Source organism: Corvus kubaryi, unplaced genomic scaffold, assembly GCF_017639235.1.
Source record: "Corvus kubaryi isolate FWS band 111438036 unplaced genomic scaffold, C.kubaryi_AGA036_p1.0 132, whole genome shotgun sequence".
Lineage (NCBI taxonomy): Eukaryota > Metazoa > Chordata > Aves > Passeriformes > Corvidae > Corvus > Corvus kubaryi.
This window is the reverse complement of record NW_024580666.1, coordinates 6,872,709-6,888,687: the sequence shown is the minus strand read 5'-3', so window position 1 is coordinate 6,888,687 and position 15,979 is coordinate 6,872,709. Positions and strand designations below refer to the sequence as shown.

The 15,979-nt window shown below is 41.5% G+C and overlaps 1 protein-coding gene across 1 annotated transcript; it reads right to left on the bottom strand.

Moving 5' to 3' along the window:
- Nucleotides 1-2,621: 2,621 nt before the first annotated feature.
- Nucleotides 2,622-15,961, bottom strand: LOC121666131 (protein SOGA3-like). The gene is made up of 3 exons (XM_042031277.1): nucleotides 15,779-15,961; nucleotides 4,380-4,604; nucleotides 2,622-2,876 (listed from the first exon to the last, which is right to left on the bottom strand). Exons 2-3 carry the CDS (start codon nucleotides 4,575-4,577, stop codon nucleotides 2,637-2,639), a joined length of 438 nt encoding a protein of 145 aa, XP_041887211.1. The 5' UTR covers nucleotides 4,578-4,604; nucleotides 15,779-15,961; the 3' UTR covers nucleotides 2,622-2,636.
- Nucleotides 15,962-15,979: the final 18 nt, after the last annotated feature.

Genomic DNA, 15,979 nt, shown 5'->3' with positions numbered 1-15,979 from the left:
GAGAGGAGAGGAGAGGAGAGGAGAGGAGAGGAGAGGAGAGGAGAGGAGAGGAGAGGAGAGGACTGTGAAGGATTATTTTCAAAAGTAAGACGCACTGAGAAACACTATTTAGTGACAAAAGAGGAAAGTCTCTCTCATATCAACTTAATACAACAACTTGAAATTACATGGTCAGTAGGAGGCAAAAAATAATTTCCCAGTTAAAACTGTAAGGCTTCTTTCTTAAGGAAATAAGAATTTTATTTAGCTAGAGCAAGCCTATACAACCAAGAAGTTGAAAATATCACAGGAGACCAAAACAGGTACTGGAGTAAAAAATATATAACAGCACTAAACATGATAAATGTTAGAAATTCTTCAAAAGATTATGATCGAAACCAAAGGTGGCTTTAAAGAAAGAGATGTGTACAATTCCTAAAGGTATTTCAGCATGCAAAATACATTAAAGATAATCAACATATATGCCATCTACTGCAGTGAGAAACGGGACCTGAGGGAATTGTACTGCAGGCCAAAGCAGAAACTAGCACTGAATTAAGCAATAAATATGAACACAGACGTGAGAAAACCTTTCTGTTGATCTGATGATAGAGGAAAAGGGCTGAGAATAGTCAAGGATATTACAGCAAATGAGCATATGGTTGCAGTAAGCTATATCAGAGAGTGAATACTCTTTAACTGGATCTCAGGCAACACTCCAGGACCAGATAGGAAAACGCTCCTTCTAACTGTCAGCCTTTAGATAGACAAGATGCAGAGTCGGGGTGGGTTGAGAAGAAGCTACATGGCTTTGGGGTCACTTTTGTCCTGATATATAAAGCACTAGTTTTCCCACTGGCACGTCTATAATGCATTCCTTGCACACATTAAATGTTCCTAAGGAAGCACTGCTTCTGGTAGTTATTTGAACACATCTTCAGTGAAGAATAATATTTTTTTTTTCAGCAATGTCAACAACATTGCAAACACACATTATCTGACACATGCGTAGCTGTGTTTCTCCAGATTTTGGCTCATCTGTCCTTGTGTGACCTGCCAAGGACTCCAACCTCCATCTTCTCACCTCCTATGACCTTGTGAAATTGTGGCTGCCAGAGAAGCCACAACTCATGGCATGTGAAACCAGACTATCTCTACTACTACTACAACTACATCTCATGATCTATCTTATGCCCTGCTTTATCTCCAGATCAGCATGAGCACATCCCATCATTCTACCTGCTATGTGTCCCTTTCCCTAGCTCCCCTATAGCTTTTACCTCTTATGGGGCAAGGAATGCTTACAAAGTAAGGGTGCATTCACTTCATCTTGCAACCCAGCAGAGAGACAGCTGACTTAGCAGGGCTTCCCAGTACAGCTAGGCTGCAGCAACCTAAGTGGCAAAGTAATTTCAGCCTGGTTAGAGCCAGCCTGAGTCTTCAGCACTCCTGGACTACTTTTTCCCCCACTTCTCACCCACAGTTTAGTTTGTGCTCAAACCCCATGACCATCAAGCCGTACCCAGTGGACCTGCGTGTTAATCAACAACAAACAATACAACCAGGACAGTGGATGAGATGTTATTTTTGTACAGAGTAGAGACTGCAGGCCCTGTAACATGGTATCCCTGTCCACTTAGCACAGCATTCACAAATAAAATTGAGAAAGGAGAAGAATAGCTAGAACATCACACAGACTTTATCTTTTGTGTCAGGTTCACGAGTGATCTAAGCAACACTGATACGTACACCAGCTGATGACCTGTTCTGTTAGGTACAAAATGGTCCAAAACTCCTGCACTGGACTACTCATAACTCAAACATATTAAATTAAATAGGGGTTGTCCTTATAAAACTGAGCCAGGCTTTGTGCCAGTTGACTCACAAGTAATGCTGGAAAGATTAAAATAACACATAATTGCACCAGCTCTCTAAATCTGACCAGGGCTCAGAGGATAAATGCCTTACCTCATTATGTTTAAATGCTCTATCTCAATCTGGTTTAAAACAGAGCAGGGGCTGTGAGCTGCCAATCTGCCATACTGTTAAGAGAGCAGAAATACCACTACAGATCGGGATGTAGGCTCCAGCAAAGTGCTTTCCTTTATGGTCCCCTGCTCCTCAGCTCACTTCCTTCCAAGGATCATCACTTCACCCAGTATGACTATGTGTCAGCACCAGCTGAAATTATTCCTTTTCTCAAGAGACAGTGTTTCTGTGCCTGAAGTGTAAAGTTATTTATACATTACAGACCACATTCCTGCTGCCTAGCTCATGCTGATGTCTCCACCGCCACCACTGAGGAGTACCAGCCAAAACAGTGCCTTGCCTATCTGAACCCTGCTCTCAGAGACAAGTCATGCACACCTCATTTGACTTTCAAGTAGGTGGAAGTCCCAGTCTGTGTAAAGAACAGCCAGAGCTAGCTAGCTGGAGTCAAATCAAAGATAGTTTTGCTCCAGCAGGAAGAGAGTTTTTAAGGAGACAGTTGAAAATGGGACAGAAGCCCTGTGAGAAGCCCTAGACAAAAAAAGTGGAGAATCACTCATCTACATCTCTATTGATTCTAAATTACCGATGACGTATCTGGGACATATAACAAAGGAGACCTTTGGGGCAATTGTACAAGCAATATCAGCAAGCATTTCATGTACGAATTAGTCTAAGACACCTGTGTGCCAAATTTCCATTCTAATCCAGCAATACTGCTCTGCATGGCTTTTCTGACAATTGCTTACCTCTTTTAACTTGTCCAGCTCATTTTGCAGCGTCTGCTTGGATACTTCCACCTCAATGATTTGCTGCCGAAGGACTTCATTTTCGTCTTCTGCTTTAACTCGTTTCTCCTCCACACTCTCCAGCTCATGGTGCAGTCTGACAGAAACATCTTTGGCTACCTGGTCAAAAGAGCACAGATGCATGAAGATTATCCGTGAGGAGCAACAGCTACAGTATGTCTCCTACAGTAAGAAGCATATTACAGCCCTAGACAGCCAAGAGATTTTTTAATTCAATTATGACACTGTTGATGGAACAGTCAAAGCCTTCCAAGTACCAAAATGAATATTCATTTCTAATAAAGAAATCCAGAATGAAAATATATTTGATTACCCATCTCCAGCTCCCTCTCCACATTATGCTAAGGCAAAGTCATGAACAGCGGGAGGAAACACGCAGATACCAAACCCGCCCATCAAAGTGCCAGCATACCACACAGATAAAGCCAAAGACAAGGAATTGTGCATAAAGCTGACGGGCCATCCATCAAAGCAACGTGTATGCAGCAGTTCCATCCATGCAAACTTGCTGCTTTAGCAGCAATCACAGCTAGGCAAGAGTGATATGAAAGCACAGAAATATATGCCAGCTTAGGTTTTCTGAGTCCAGCCTAACAAGAATAGATATTTACTCCAAAAATGTTTGTAAAGGTGATACATCATACAACATGAGGAATTATGGAATTGCAAGGAATCAGTAAACCCAAAGCCAACTAACTAAAAACACTCAATATATCTTTCATTCAAATCTACGTACAAGATTTTTACAGAGTAATGTATCACTGCTACTGTTACAAGGTTATAAGTTGGTTTTCATCATAAAACAAAAAATTAGATCTGAAATTTTAAAAGGTTTGATGACTTGATGTTACTCTCATTTCCACTACTGACAACAAATCATTCCAGTTTCAGAAGGTTTTACGTTTTACATTTGTAAGTACAACATTCTTAATAATTCCAGTTGTAAGCAGTCCTTCTCTACAGAAGATATTTTAAAAACAGCTACAAGATAGCAATATTAAGACGAGTTAAGCTAGATAAACATACAAAGCCTATACAAAGTTTTACTTGGTTTTGATGGAAGCATTTCTGAAAGATACAAAAACTGTTTCAGTATGAATGTAATTTTTACAGGAATTTGTATTTTTAGGGACAGAGCATTTTGATTCTCTATCTGCCCTGCAAAAATATAACAGTCTGTTCCTGATACAAGTAACTCACTAGACTCTAAGAAATGCAACTTTGACTATTTTTTTCCAGTTACTTGGCGTAAGCGAAAAGGAAGGAAACAGCATGAACTGGAAAAAGCGTATCAGGTCTTGTTTATACAGTATTGCAAAGTGAAGATTTTCAGTAAAACCAATAAAACAAGACCTTTTAAATCTTTCAAATGCACAAATGTAACTTGACTGTATTTCTTTCATTTTGAGTCTAAACACATGTTTTTTTGGTCATTGACACATATGATGATGATGATGAGCTGAATATTTGTTCACCACCACAGCAGTAGGAAATTGGTCCTGACATTTGGAGAACTACTGCTTGTTTCATGTGTCACACTCACTTCCACTGCCACATCACGGTCTGCTCTCTTTTGCTATGAATATGAATCTCTCAACCTACCTTTAAATCCTGTTCCAGGCTCCTAATGAGCTCTCCATCCACATGGCCTGTTTGTGCAACTTTCAAGCTTTTCTGTTCTGCTTTCCTGAGACGATATTGCAGAATGCGGCAATTCTTGTTTGCCCGGTCCAGTTCTCGCCGGAGCTCCTGCAGCTGGTAAACATCTTCCTCTAAATAGCTGTCACGCATTTCTTCCATTTCAGCCCGAAGTTCATCCAGCTCATCCTGTGAGAAGTCAAAACAGTGCTCCATCATACCTCTAAATCTCACCCATGGGAGAAAAATAGGAAACATGCTCACTAGGATACCATATTAATGAAATGATACAGATTGCAACACGCAGCTCCAGAAGTCACAGGAGCAGAAGTTTTAACCCAACATTGAGTAATTATGCTGAACTAAATTAATGAATACTTGTCATATTTCTTTCAGCTGCTTTGATAATTAAAAACAAACCAGATGCTCATGTCTCCTGAAACTGATGACCTTCATTTTACCGTCTCCAATTAAAATTAAAAGCGCACAATACTTTACCACTGTTTGAACTGATTCCTTGTTTTACTTAGACTACAGTAAACCTACTAAAGCAAGTACTTCAACATCTCTGTGTGGTGTGTGCCTTTTTAACAGCCAACCCCTCCTAAAAATGAAATTTTCCCTTGAAAAATGTTTTACACAAAATACTGAACTGCTCCATATGGAAATGCTGTCCCATCTGAGCCTAACGCCATGCACTGGCTGAATGACACATGGGTTGTGTGCAGGAGAAAGTGGGCACACACATCTCAATAACAGGACTGCAGGAACAAAACAAAACCTGTGCCCCCGGGAATAACCTGCTCATTCTTTTCTGGGCATCATGAACTGTCCCAATTCCATGTTATACCATGAGTGGCACTTGCTCTCTAAAGTCAGATTAAAGATTTACAGCTGAACAGGATAAGCTCTATCATTGCCATTTGTTTAATCTGTGCATAACTGAAGCTCCACAGCTAGAACTGTTACAAAGGTCTTCCAAGCAGAGGGGTACAAGGTATTAAACTACTGCATGAGAGAAAAAAATATGATTCTACAAGCTTTAAACAAAGCTGGGGGGAAAAAATCAAGAAAAAGAGCCAGGAGGAAAATATTTGAAATTAACTATTAAATTTTTAATTGGTCTGTTTAAATTTGTGTTTGATATAATAAAGACCAAATTTTCAGTGGAAAACTTTGCTTAAATAAGATTCCAGGAGAACTTGCACTGGGGCTAGCTGCAGTGTGACCTCACTTCAGATCTCTAAATCACTCTTGAAATACCAAGGATGGCTGGAGATTATTTCACACTTGAAATACCAAGGGTGGCCAGAGAACATTTCACACTTGTCTCAGGTGGAGAGGGCACTGCTATGAAGTCAGTACCCTTGACAAAGCTTCCCCTGCCCCTGGCTGAACCATCCCTGTCCAGTCCCTGCATGAACACATCCGCCCATACTCTCCTGGCAGTCCTCTCAGCCATTCCCCCTTCCCACAACCTAACCAGACTGACTTATTAATCTTGCTTCATTGGAGATTTGATAACAATTGCAGGGCAGATCTTGTCCCTGAGCATGGTCCTGACCAAAGGAAGATGGGTAGAACTTCTTTAGCCTTGTCAGTTATGTTAGAATTGCAGCCTTATTCTTACCAACATCCCATCCATGCATAAAAACACCAGTATGGACCTATGGTTTAATTTCAGTTAGCTGAGCCAGCATAAATTTTGGGTATGCACAAGGCCTGTTATTTCCAAAATTACAACTCTGGGCTTATAAGAGAGGCTTTGCTCCACCAGTACAGCCCATTCAGTTCTCCCTGGATGCTCTGAAAGGACAAAGAAGTTTTCTCACAAGCCTACTATGTCACTGTACATTCTCAATACATTCAGATTTCTGCTGCAGGAGCATCCTGTCCCACAGTCTCCCTGGGACAAGTGCAGGAGCAGGATATTTGTGTGGACAGAGAAACTCAAGAGTTACTCCCCAGTGTGCTGGATCATGCTCACACCATACACTGTCTGAAAAGGAATAGTGTAAGCACTGCCATCGAGGTTACCCTTGCAGCAATAACATCCTCAGAAGTTCCAAACACATTAATTAAGCACAAACAGCAGACTTCAAGGAAGCAAATGAGCTCTGCAGACCAAATCCAGCAGGATTATTTCAAAACAATTGAGGGTCCAGGCCCTATCTACTCCTCAGGACACAGCCAAATACTCTGGCCAGTTTACAGCCATTGCACTGGTGAAGTTTTGATAAATGATGTATATTTTAAAAAGAAAAACATAGCAATGCATGCTTGATTGGATTGGGAACAAGACCTGTTTTTCTTTCCTGTGTACACACTTATCACGATGCTTCACATTTATAGACACTTTCAAGAGCTAAAGTAAAAGTTTACCCAGTGAAGATAAGAGATGCAGAAGAAAATGTCAAGGTTTTAGAAACTGATTGGAGAGTAGCAGTGGCTTTTGAACCTAGGAAAAGGAGTACACTTGTGCATTTTCAGTTTATTAATGAGATATTTTGTCTAAGGTACTCATACCAAAAGTAGAATCGTTACCTGTCAGAGCTACCACAGCCCTATGGAGTTTTCTTTTTGTCATTTTGTAGGGTTTGTCTTCAGACTCAGATGTTAAATTTACCTCAACTAGATTTAAGTTCAATTAACTTCTTAATATCATCTTCAGAATGCTAATGTTAGATTAGTAATTTGGTTCTAAATTAAAATTTTGAAACACAAATCCACAATAAAGAAAAACAACTGTCATCAACAAATCAATGGGATCTGGTTTATAATCTGATGTTTACATTTAAGAACTAAGCAATGGCTTTCATGTATAAAGTAGCCTGCAGTTATAATGTCATTGCTCATCTCTTAAACTTCCTTCTTATCTTCATCAGGTTTTGCTGTTAGCAAATCTGATTGGTTTCTAAAGACAAATAATAAACACTATTTGATCTCAAAGCATTTATTGCAACCAAACTTGGAAAGTGAAACTCACATAATTTTAAACAACCCAATCCCTGAAACACTCATCCCATTGAAACTGAACATTCCCAAACCCCGTCTGTGGGCATGGGAGTTCTCCCAGCTGTAAAAGTCACTCTGTCTCTGTTAGAGACTTGAGTCCAATGTCTTTCCTCACACCAAAGAAGTTCCTCAAAGAGTTGCAAGCATTGGCATGAGCCTCAGGAAATAGGACTGTCTTTAACCTCCTGGTAAAACCAAAATTTTCTCAATCTCCCTTATCAGCACAACTCTGACTTTGCAAGTCAGTGATTTTTTTTTTTTTTGCTATGCTTGCCTCTGGTTTTGATTATAAATACACAGTTCATTTTTCTCTAGTGTAATTTTGCAGATGAATTAAAATTTAGAATACAATGAAGGAAGCTGTACTTTAAAAATCTCACATGCTTCTCCTCTCAGATATTTTTTTGACGGAACGGAGTTTCTTTTCCACAATTAATTTTTTTCCTACTCCCAAAATTTTCACATAGAAATCAAACTGTATCCAACTTCCTGTATTTAGAGATACAGCATCCTTTGGATGAGCTTTAAAACAAGGCAACATGAGGCCACAAACAATTTTGACTGTATAAGGAGCAGAAGCCTCACTGTACAGGCTGCATGCAGCATCAGCCCATTTTCTGCTGTATTGCTGCAGTGCTTGGGGCTTGAACCTAGAGAGGAAAAGACCCAAATTAAATCAGACAGATTAAATATTTTTGAATAGCAACATGAAGTCCTATTTTTATATAATAAATATATAGAGAGGAACATGTCACCTCCAGAAAATCTGGCTCAGATTTTGTATGTCAGCACACCATTTTAGATACTGGGTTAACCTCTAACTGAACCATAACAGTTTAACTTTAGTTACAATAAAGACACAATCTTGCTTTTGATACAGGCCACAAGGCCAGTGACAAGGGTGTAGATGATTCCATCTCTTAGCAGCTGATTCTCCTTGGCAAGTATTTGTGATTCTGCTGTGGACCCTGAAACTGTATGTTAGTAGATCCTAAGTCAGAACTGTTACAATCACACCTAGAAAATCAGAACAGCTTAAACTCCCCTTCTAAAGTGATCCATGCACAGAAAATGAAGGAAGGTAATTTAAAGAAAGACCCATGGAAAGGGAAGTTGTAACTGAAACTGTGATGGTCCTGCTTACTAAACTGGCAAACTGCTGTTTTGAAGGAAAACATGTCAATCATTTGTGAAATCAAAGGTAAATGCAGCAAAGCCAAAACTCCCAGCTTGGTAGTTTGCAAAAAAAGTGATGCTCTGGCTACAAGGCAGATAGAAATAACAGATAAGCCAAACCCTTGACTTAATTAAAATGTATTGTTCTTACTACTATTATTATTGTGAGTTAGAATTAAAGCTCTTTCTCTCAGGAGGTATTGAGCTTCATACTGTAGAGTTTAATATTGTAAAACTGAAGAAAGAGATCAGAATAAGCACTTAAATGTAATTAAAACAAACAGGCAAGGAAGTGGTCATCCCTCTTTGTTCATCTAAAAATGGAGAGCTGCTCCCTTCCTTAAACAGGGAGGACCTGCTCCAGCACCCCAAAGTGGCAATTGAAATTGGGAGGTTAAGTGCTGGCATCAGAAGCTTCACTTTGTTGTGCATTCCTGAAGGGGATGAAAGCCTCCTCTTGATCCCTTTTAATTTAATGGTAATTATGCTATTACTTTCAGTAAGAACAGCACGAGTCAGAGAGTCCTGGAAGAAAGAACATTGTTTAGGAAAAGATAAACTGCTTTTATTTCCCTATGTCACTCTGGTCATCAGAAAAAACGAAAGGAAGTCTGTTTTCTAACTGGCAGCTCTTTCCAAATTTGCAGTAGAAATCCCACTTCCACCAGCCCGAGTCCTTCAGCTTATGGTTTCACTTGGCCCAAATGACTTCCTAAAGGCCAGCTATTTGGGGTCTAATAGGAATTACCCAACTGAGAGTCACAGGGTGTCTGTATGGACACAGGGCCACACACAAATAGATGCTCTGTTTGCAGGAGTCCCCAAGACTGCAGTGCAAAAGCAACAGAATCAGGATTCCCCATTTGCCTGCCAGTGTACCAAGCCAATGTGAACTGGCTGAAAGGGGGAAAGACTTGTGTGCAATTTTCATCACTGTGTAGCCCAAATGCATACTGATAGGTCATTTTCTGTCTGTACTGTGCAAATTGAAGACTTGCCCGTCAGAAGAGAAGCCATTACCTCATTAATACATTTACTGATGTCATGCTTGTTTATTATTGATTTAACTATAATGAAGTATAATTAAGAACAAATTACAGGAATATGCCTTGTTTATGATTCTTTAAAAAAAAAAAAATAGAGAGAGAGAGAGAAAGAGAGAGAAAAAGTCAGGCCATACAGCTATTACACTGAGTAACCCATACTCATCTGAGTCATTCCCACTGAAATGACCAGGAATACTTGCATAACTTATGGGCTCTGTCTGCCCAGCCAGTCTGGTTATGATCTGTAACAAGGTTTGAAAATAAATTTTCCAATCATCTCCACCAACTGCACACTCATTCTGTCCACAGAGCATGCAAGAAACGGATTCCTTCTGAAATAAAACAGAGACCTACACTCCAAGGGTGTAGCAAATGTGCTCCGCTACTCGAGTCCTCTGGACAGCTTTAAAACATATGCATGATGGGGATGTTTTGTTCAAGGGGCCAGACTAAATGCAGTCCAAAGCAAGACCACTAAACTGCAGAGGAAGGGTCATCTGCACCACTTGCATTTAGGTCAGCCTGCTGATCTACCTTCATTGAGATGAATTACTGGCTAAAATAGAGAAAGCTCTTACCTCAGAGCATGAATAGAGACTAAACAGTGGAACCCAACCATGCGTCAAAAAACCTTGAAAATTATTGTTAGGGAGAAATTACATGCAAAAAAATAGCATAAAAGATACATGGATACTGAATTCATTGCTATGTGAGTACAGTTATGCACACTAGCGAAGTCTTTAGGCTCCAGCGAATTAGAACACATCAGTGTTCAGAAGTTATATATTAAGTTGAAAATAACTGCAAACTAGGAAGACAAAAACACACAAAATCTATAAACTGTATAGTATTTAAGAAAATACAAAAGAAGGAGGAAATTCAATTGTCTATCTAAAAAATATGTTTATTAATTTGGCCAAAAGTCATATTTATAGATTATGTCAGTACTGTTTTCTAAATAGAAAGCTATTTAATATACATTTAATCAAATGAGTGGAGAGTGGGGAAGGGAGGAAGAGTGGAAATTACAGTGGGTAACTGCTATTGCACTGGTGAATCCAGAGCTTCTAGAAAGTCCTTGATAAATCTAAGATTCATGAACTGTGATTTTACATAATCTCTGTTTTCATGTTTTAAATATCTCAAAGTGTCTATATGTAGGAGACACTGCTGCTGCTGCTAAGAAATAAACACATCCCCCATAGCACTTTACAGCAGAACTGCAGCAGGGATAAATATGCTCTAAAAGGCTTTGATTGGGAAGAAAGCAACAACCATTATTTTTGCCTCTTGCAAAATATGTTAATGAACCTGAAGCCCCTGGGCCCCTGATGTTATTATTTAGCTTTCAAAGCAGACTACTTTACAAGTCACTCACCAATCCAACGTTGTCTGAAGCTTGTGCACAAACCAAGATGCGAACTGAAAAGTCACAGGACCGTGAGCACCTGTTGACTTCAGGGCCGCTTCAAGTTTGCAGGATCTGAGAGCGAGAGCAGCATCTGGCAGCTTTTCTGCTTCATTCAAGCATTAGCTACAGTATTGTTTCAACACATATCCTCGGCTGGGGCTGGTGAAGCTGTTCGAGCACTCATCAATGGCAACATTGATAGCCTCTACTGAGGGCCACCGAGGCAAACTATTGCCCGGTGCATCACGCAGCTCATCCCCTCCAGGCAGGGTGGGGGCTGCCAGGGACACAGCTGGAGCTAACAAGGCACATGGCCTCGCTATTCTTCCCCCAAAGTGACATCTCTCTCGACAGCCGACCGTCCCTCCGGCTGAGCCCAGCCACCTGGGGTTGGTGCCCCGGGCCGGGTTGTCACCTTCCGTTCTCTTCGGGGCCACCAGTCGCCAGGTGGGAAAAGCAGCATGTCAAGCAGAGATAGGGGATGAGCTTTATTTTGCTAACCCTGGTAACCCTCACTAAATGGAAAAAAATTGGTGCCATCACTTTGCATCATTCTTGGTCTGCAAAACCCTTTGACATCCACAAATCCCCGCAGGTTAATAAAAGAAGCGGTAGAATTACTCCCCCTAAGTTCAGCACAAGCCTACAACTCAAAGAGCTACAGTTTCAAGTGAGTAAAGAAATACAATGTAACCTCATATGACGCACATTGTGATTTTAAACAAAAATGAACATAGTTTAGATGCATCAAAGCGGAATAAGGAGCCTGGAGTGGGCCCTTAGTCAATTTATATCCAGAATATGTCACAGTTACAAATGAATATAGAAAGAAAAAAAGACAAAGCAAGACAGTTATCTAATAAATCCCAGATAGTATATTTCTGTGCTAGTCCACACTGTAGCAGCATTTCTGGCATGTTGAACTTAGACCAGCACAGGCACAAACAGAAGGCCAGGTGAAGAAAAGCACAGCAAGCACCAGTTTTATTTTAAGGGCTGTGGGAAGTGTCACGCCTCATGTAGGAGGCTGCTTTCACATTATGGCTGTGAAGGATGCAAAGAGAAAAGGGGCGTGTGTTGTGACTAAAACACCACTGCTGTTTCTGCTAGCATGTTTATTTAATTAACACAATCTAAATTAAAGTTTGGCCGAGACAGAGCAAAAACATGCCTAATTGCTAAAATTTGGACCTTCTTCCTTAAGATCCCTCACCCTTCAGAGGGCTCTATACCACAAAAGGCTTCTTTCCAAGTTTCCCGAGGAATCTCATAGTGAATGACACTTCTCCCTGCGCTGGACACTTTAAAGTAAACTTGAAAATCAACCACTTGTGTGGGCAGTATTTTGCTACTACTAACAGGACTGACTAGCAGTAACTAAAACTTTATCTACTACCAGCAGTTACCAAGGATCTCCTGGTCCTACAGAGCCGAGCGCCATGACAAAATTTCTCTCTTAGACGCCAACAAAGAAGTGATACCTTTTAAATGCTGCTGTAATATTACAGTCTTCCCCCATAGGTAGCTGAAATAAGATCTTGCAAGGAATACATGAAACTGAAATCTATGATGAAATTTCACAGTGGTAGTAGAAGAGAGACTTCTCAATGTAAACTTTTCTCCTCAGCCACTTCACCTACATGCTTAGCTTTGCAGCTAGTTAGCTATGGCTAGAGCCAAATTCTTATCTGAAGACAGTCCTGGAACATTATAAGGTGGAAACCTGATACCAGGATAAAATCTGGCTCATGGTATATGAGATGTTTGCAGAAGCAGCAGCTTGCACTGCATTCTGGGAGACTTTCTGGTATTTATTGTGTAGAAACAAAAACAAATTATTGTGTTTGTTTTTTTTCTTTCTGGTAACACTTTAATCTCTAGCAATCTTTAGCACTAAGTCTATGTGTGTGTGCGTGTGTGTATCTTCTATAACGTGTGTTACAGACACATGGAAGATACTCCTATATGAAAATTAAATTTCCCTGAAAAAGACTTTATTACGTGCACTTAGGGCTGCACTCCAGCTGCAGGGAGGGATAAGGAGGAGTGAAAGCTACAAAATTTGGCTTATGGCCATGCTCAGGAAATTAACAGCTTCTTCTGGGATTTATCTAATCATTTGTCTATTTACAGTTGACAGCATCCCTGTTATCCCTTAGCCCCCTCTGGAGAAACACAGCTCACTCCAATGCCAACCAAGAGAACTGCGTTGTAAATAACACACGGAACAAACCCACAAGTAAACAACTCAGACAATGCTGTGGTTTTAATCTGTAGATGTTTTTTATAGGTTTTCCTAGGAAAGGCAAATGAGGTTTGGGGATTCTCCTGATAATTTTTGCACCACTAGGCTGTCTCTAACCATTTTGAGAGAGGAGCAGAACTAAGACCTCATGTGCCCAGGTGGCCAAGGAAAGCAGACAACGTACTCGTTTCCCTCAGAAGAGGCAATAGTGTGAGCTCATGGCTTTCCAGGCATCAGAACATGCCCACTGAAGAAACCAGTCTGTATCATCACCATTCTGTATCATACCAGTCTCAGAAATACTTTTAGCATGAAAAAGTCACAATCTGAATCAAAAAAGCATTGGGACAAAATTGCTGTAGATGATGAAGACATCAAGGTGAAAGATCTGAAGGCACTGTTGCACAGGGTGCACACTGTTGCACATTCATTTGGAATGAAGCAGAATAAAGTTTACCTAAGCCTTGTCACTGGCAACTAGGTCCCATGATCACAGAGTTCCTCAGGTGGGACACACTAACAGGGGTCAGTCCTAGACAATTCAGACAAACTCTTTTCTTTCAGTTTCCCATAGTTAAAAATTACTTTCAGTATAAAGAAAGAGGGCTTGACACATACTTTGTAATGGGTTTAAGTATATATTACTCATATACTTGTGCAAATCCTGTAATGCAAGGAGATGCTCCTGGACTTCATGCCTTCTAATGGCAGTGCCAGTTACCTACTTACTCCTTAAGCAATTCCTATTATCAATTCTGATTTCATTACATCTCCTCTTGCTTCTAGGCTGTCAAATAAAACAAAAGCTTGTGATAAAGGTTCTCTGTGCTGCTCATCTTTTTATAGACTATTACATTTCTCTACCACACTTCAGTTTCCCATCCAATGAGTGCTATAAAAGCTTTGCTATGAGCCAATAATTTTTATTGGTCTGGTTCTGTATTATCCTTTTCTAGATGACCAGCAGTGCCCCCAGTATTTCAGGTACACTCACTGACCTGTGTAACAGCTACAGTTCTATAAAATATTGCCAGCTTTTCTAAGTTAGTCTCTGTTCAATTCCCACTGTAATCTAACAGTTTTTGCAGATTTTCATTGCTCCTTCTCTCATGATGCTCCCAAGTTAATGCAACACACTTAAACAGAAAAGTGCATTATTCTTCCCTCCAAGTGCTTCAGATTTTGAATATTAAGATTTTTTTTACCATCCTCTGCCTTTATCTTTCATACTTTCCTCAGGGGTTAACTTTATGATTAAGTTCTGTCTGATCTTTGCTGGACTTCACTTAATGTCATCTGAAAATTTTGCTGTATCATTGCTCATTCCGTTTTCCAGTTCACTAAGCAGCACCAGACCCGGCAAAGAACCTTGCAGCACCCCTGCTGTTACCCTTTTGCTATGCTGAATATTGTTTCCTGTACCTTAGCCAAAACCCCTTAACGAGCCTAGCCTGTATCTTTAGCACCCTTCTCTCCCAAGGTTATACACCAAACTGCAGTTCTTATTCGAGTAAGAATCCTAGATTTACATGGATTTCCATGGTTATTTTGCTTGAGAACAGGGTGTTTCCAAAATCAGGGAACAAAGATTTTTCTCACCAGAGGCAAACAGTGGCTGTGGTTACAGGATTATCTCAGTTTATCTTATTTATAGATCTCTATGCATGTAGCTTCTTTGCTCTGCCAAAAGATCGGATTGTAAGTACCAGTCCAACTAAAAGTTCCCACAGGTCAACCCAGCTCAGAGCTTGCCTGAATTTAGCTTTGCTTTTTCTCCGAGGATGGATTCATGCAGATGTACTTTTCTACCTGTACAAGGATGCAATGACACTTTTTTCTTGCTGCTCTTGTTGTTCTATTAGTACTTCAAAGCGAGTGGCTTCACTTTCCAGTGATAAAGTAACACAATAAGCACAGCACATAATGCTGCCATCCTTTCCACATCAAATGAGGGAACCTATTCCTTTGGCTTTTCTTAAAGGGTGATACTGAGGAAAACAGTTCCTGGAAAGCAAAGTCCTGCTAACCAGTAGAGTGTTTGCGGCGCTTTAGAAAGAGTCGGGGTTTGCTGAGCTACCACCATGTCAACCAAACGCAGCATTGCCACGGTACATGTTGCACCGGACTGACGTTCATCCAGCGCCCACAAATAGGGCTTTGCAGGGAGCCGCGATCCTACGCTTATGAGCCCTTAAGCCGTGCCGCGGTCTCTCTTCGTGGGGGCGGGGGAGGAGGGGGCCGAGGCGCCCGGATGGTTCTCGCTGCCTCTCTTTCTCTCCCGCGGGTAAAATTTGGCATTTGGTCCAGCGGGGGCGGGGGGTCTCGCGGGAGGTGACTCCAAGCAGCGCGAATCCACTCGCCCTCCCCCCAGGCGCGGTCCCCGCATTCCCAGGTAGGAGGGGGCCGCACTTCTACCGCTGCCGCCCCCTTCCCTTCCCCGCCGAGGCCGGGCTCCGCGGGCGATGCTCACCTTGAGGTACTCGTTCTCCGAGCGCAGCTCCTCCACCTCCCGCTGCAGCTCCTCCGGGGCCGCCGGCGGCGGCTCCCAGCCGCTCGAGGCTCGCCCCCCGCCCGTGGCCGCAGGCAGCGCATCCCCGCGGGAGCCGAGGGCCGGCGCAGCTCCGCGCCCGGGGCCGGGGCCGTGGCCGGCGCGGGGCGGCTCGGCGGCGGG

Bases quoted from the DNA above. Each gene is read 5' to 3' on its own strand.
- LOC121666131 (XM_042031277.1), bottom strand. From the start codon at position 4,577: ATGGAAGAAATGCGTGACAGCTATTTAGAGGAAGATGTTTACCAGCTG. The intron at 2,877-4,379 runs GTAGGTTGAGAG...TCTTTTGACCAG, and splicing joins GCCTGGAACAGGATTTAAAG to GTAGCCAAAGATGTTTCTGT.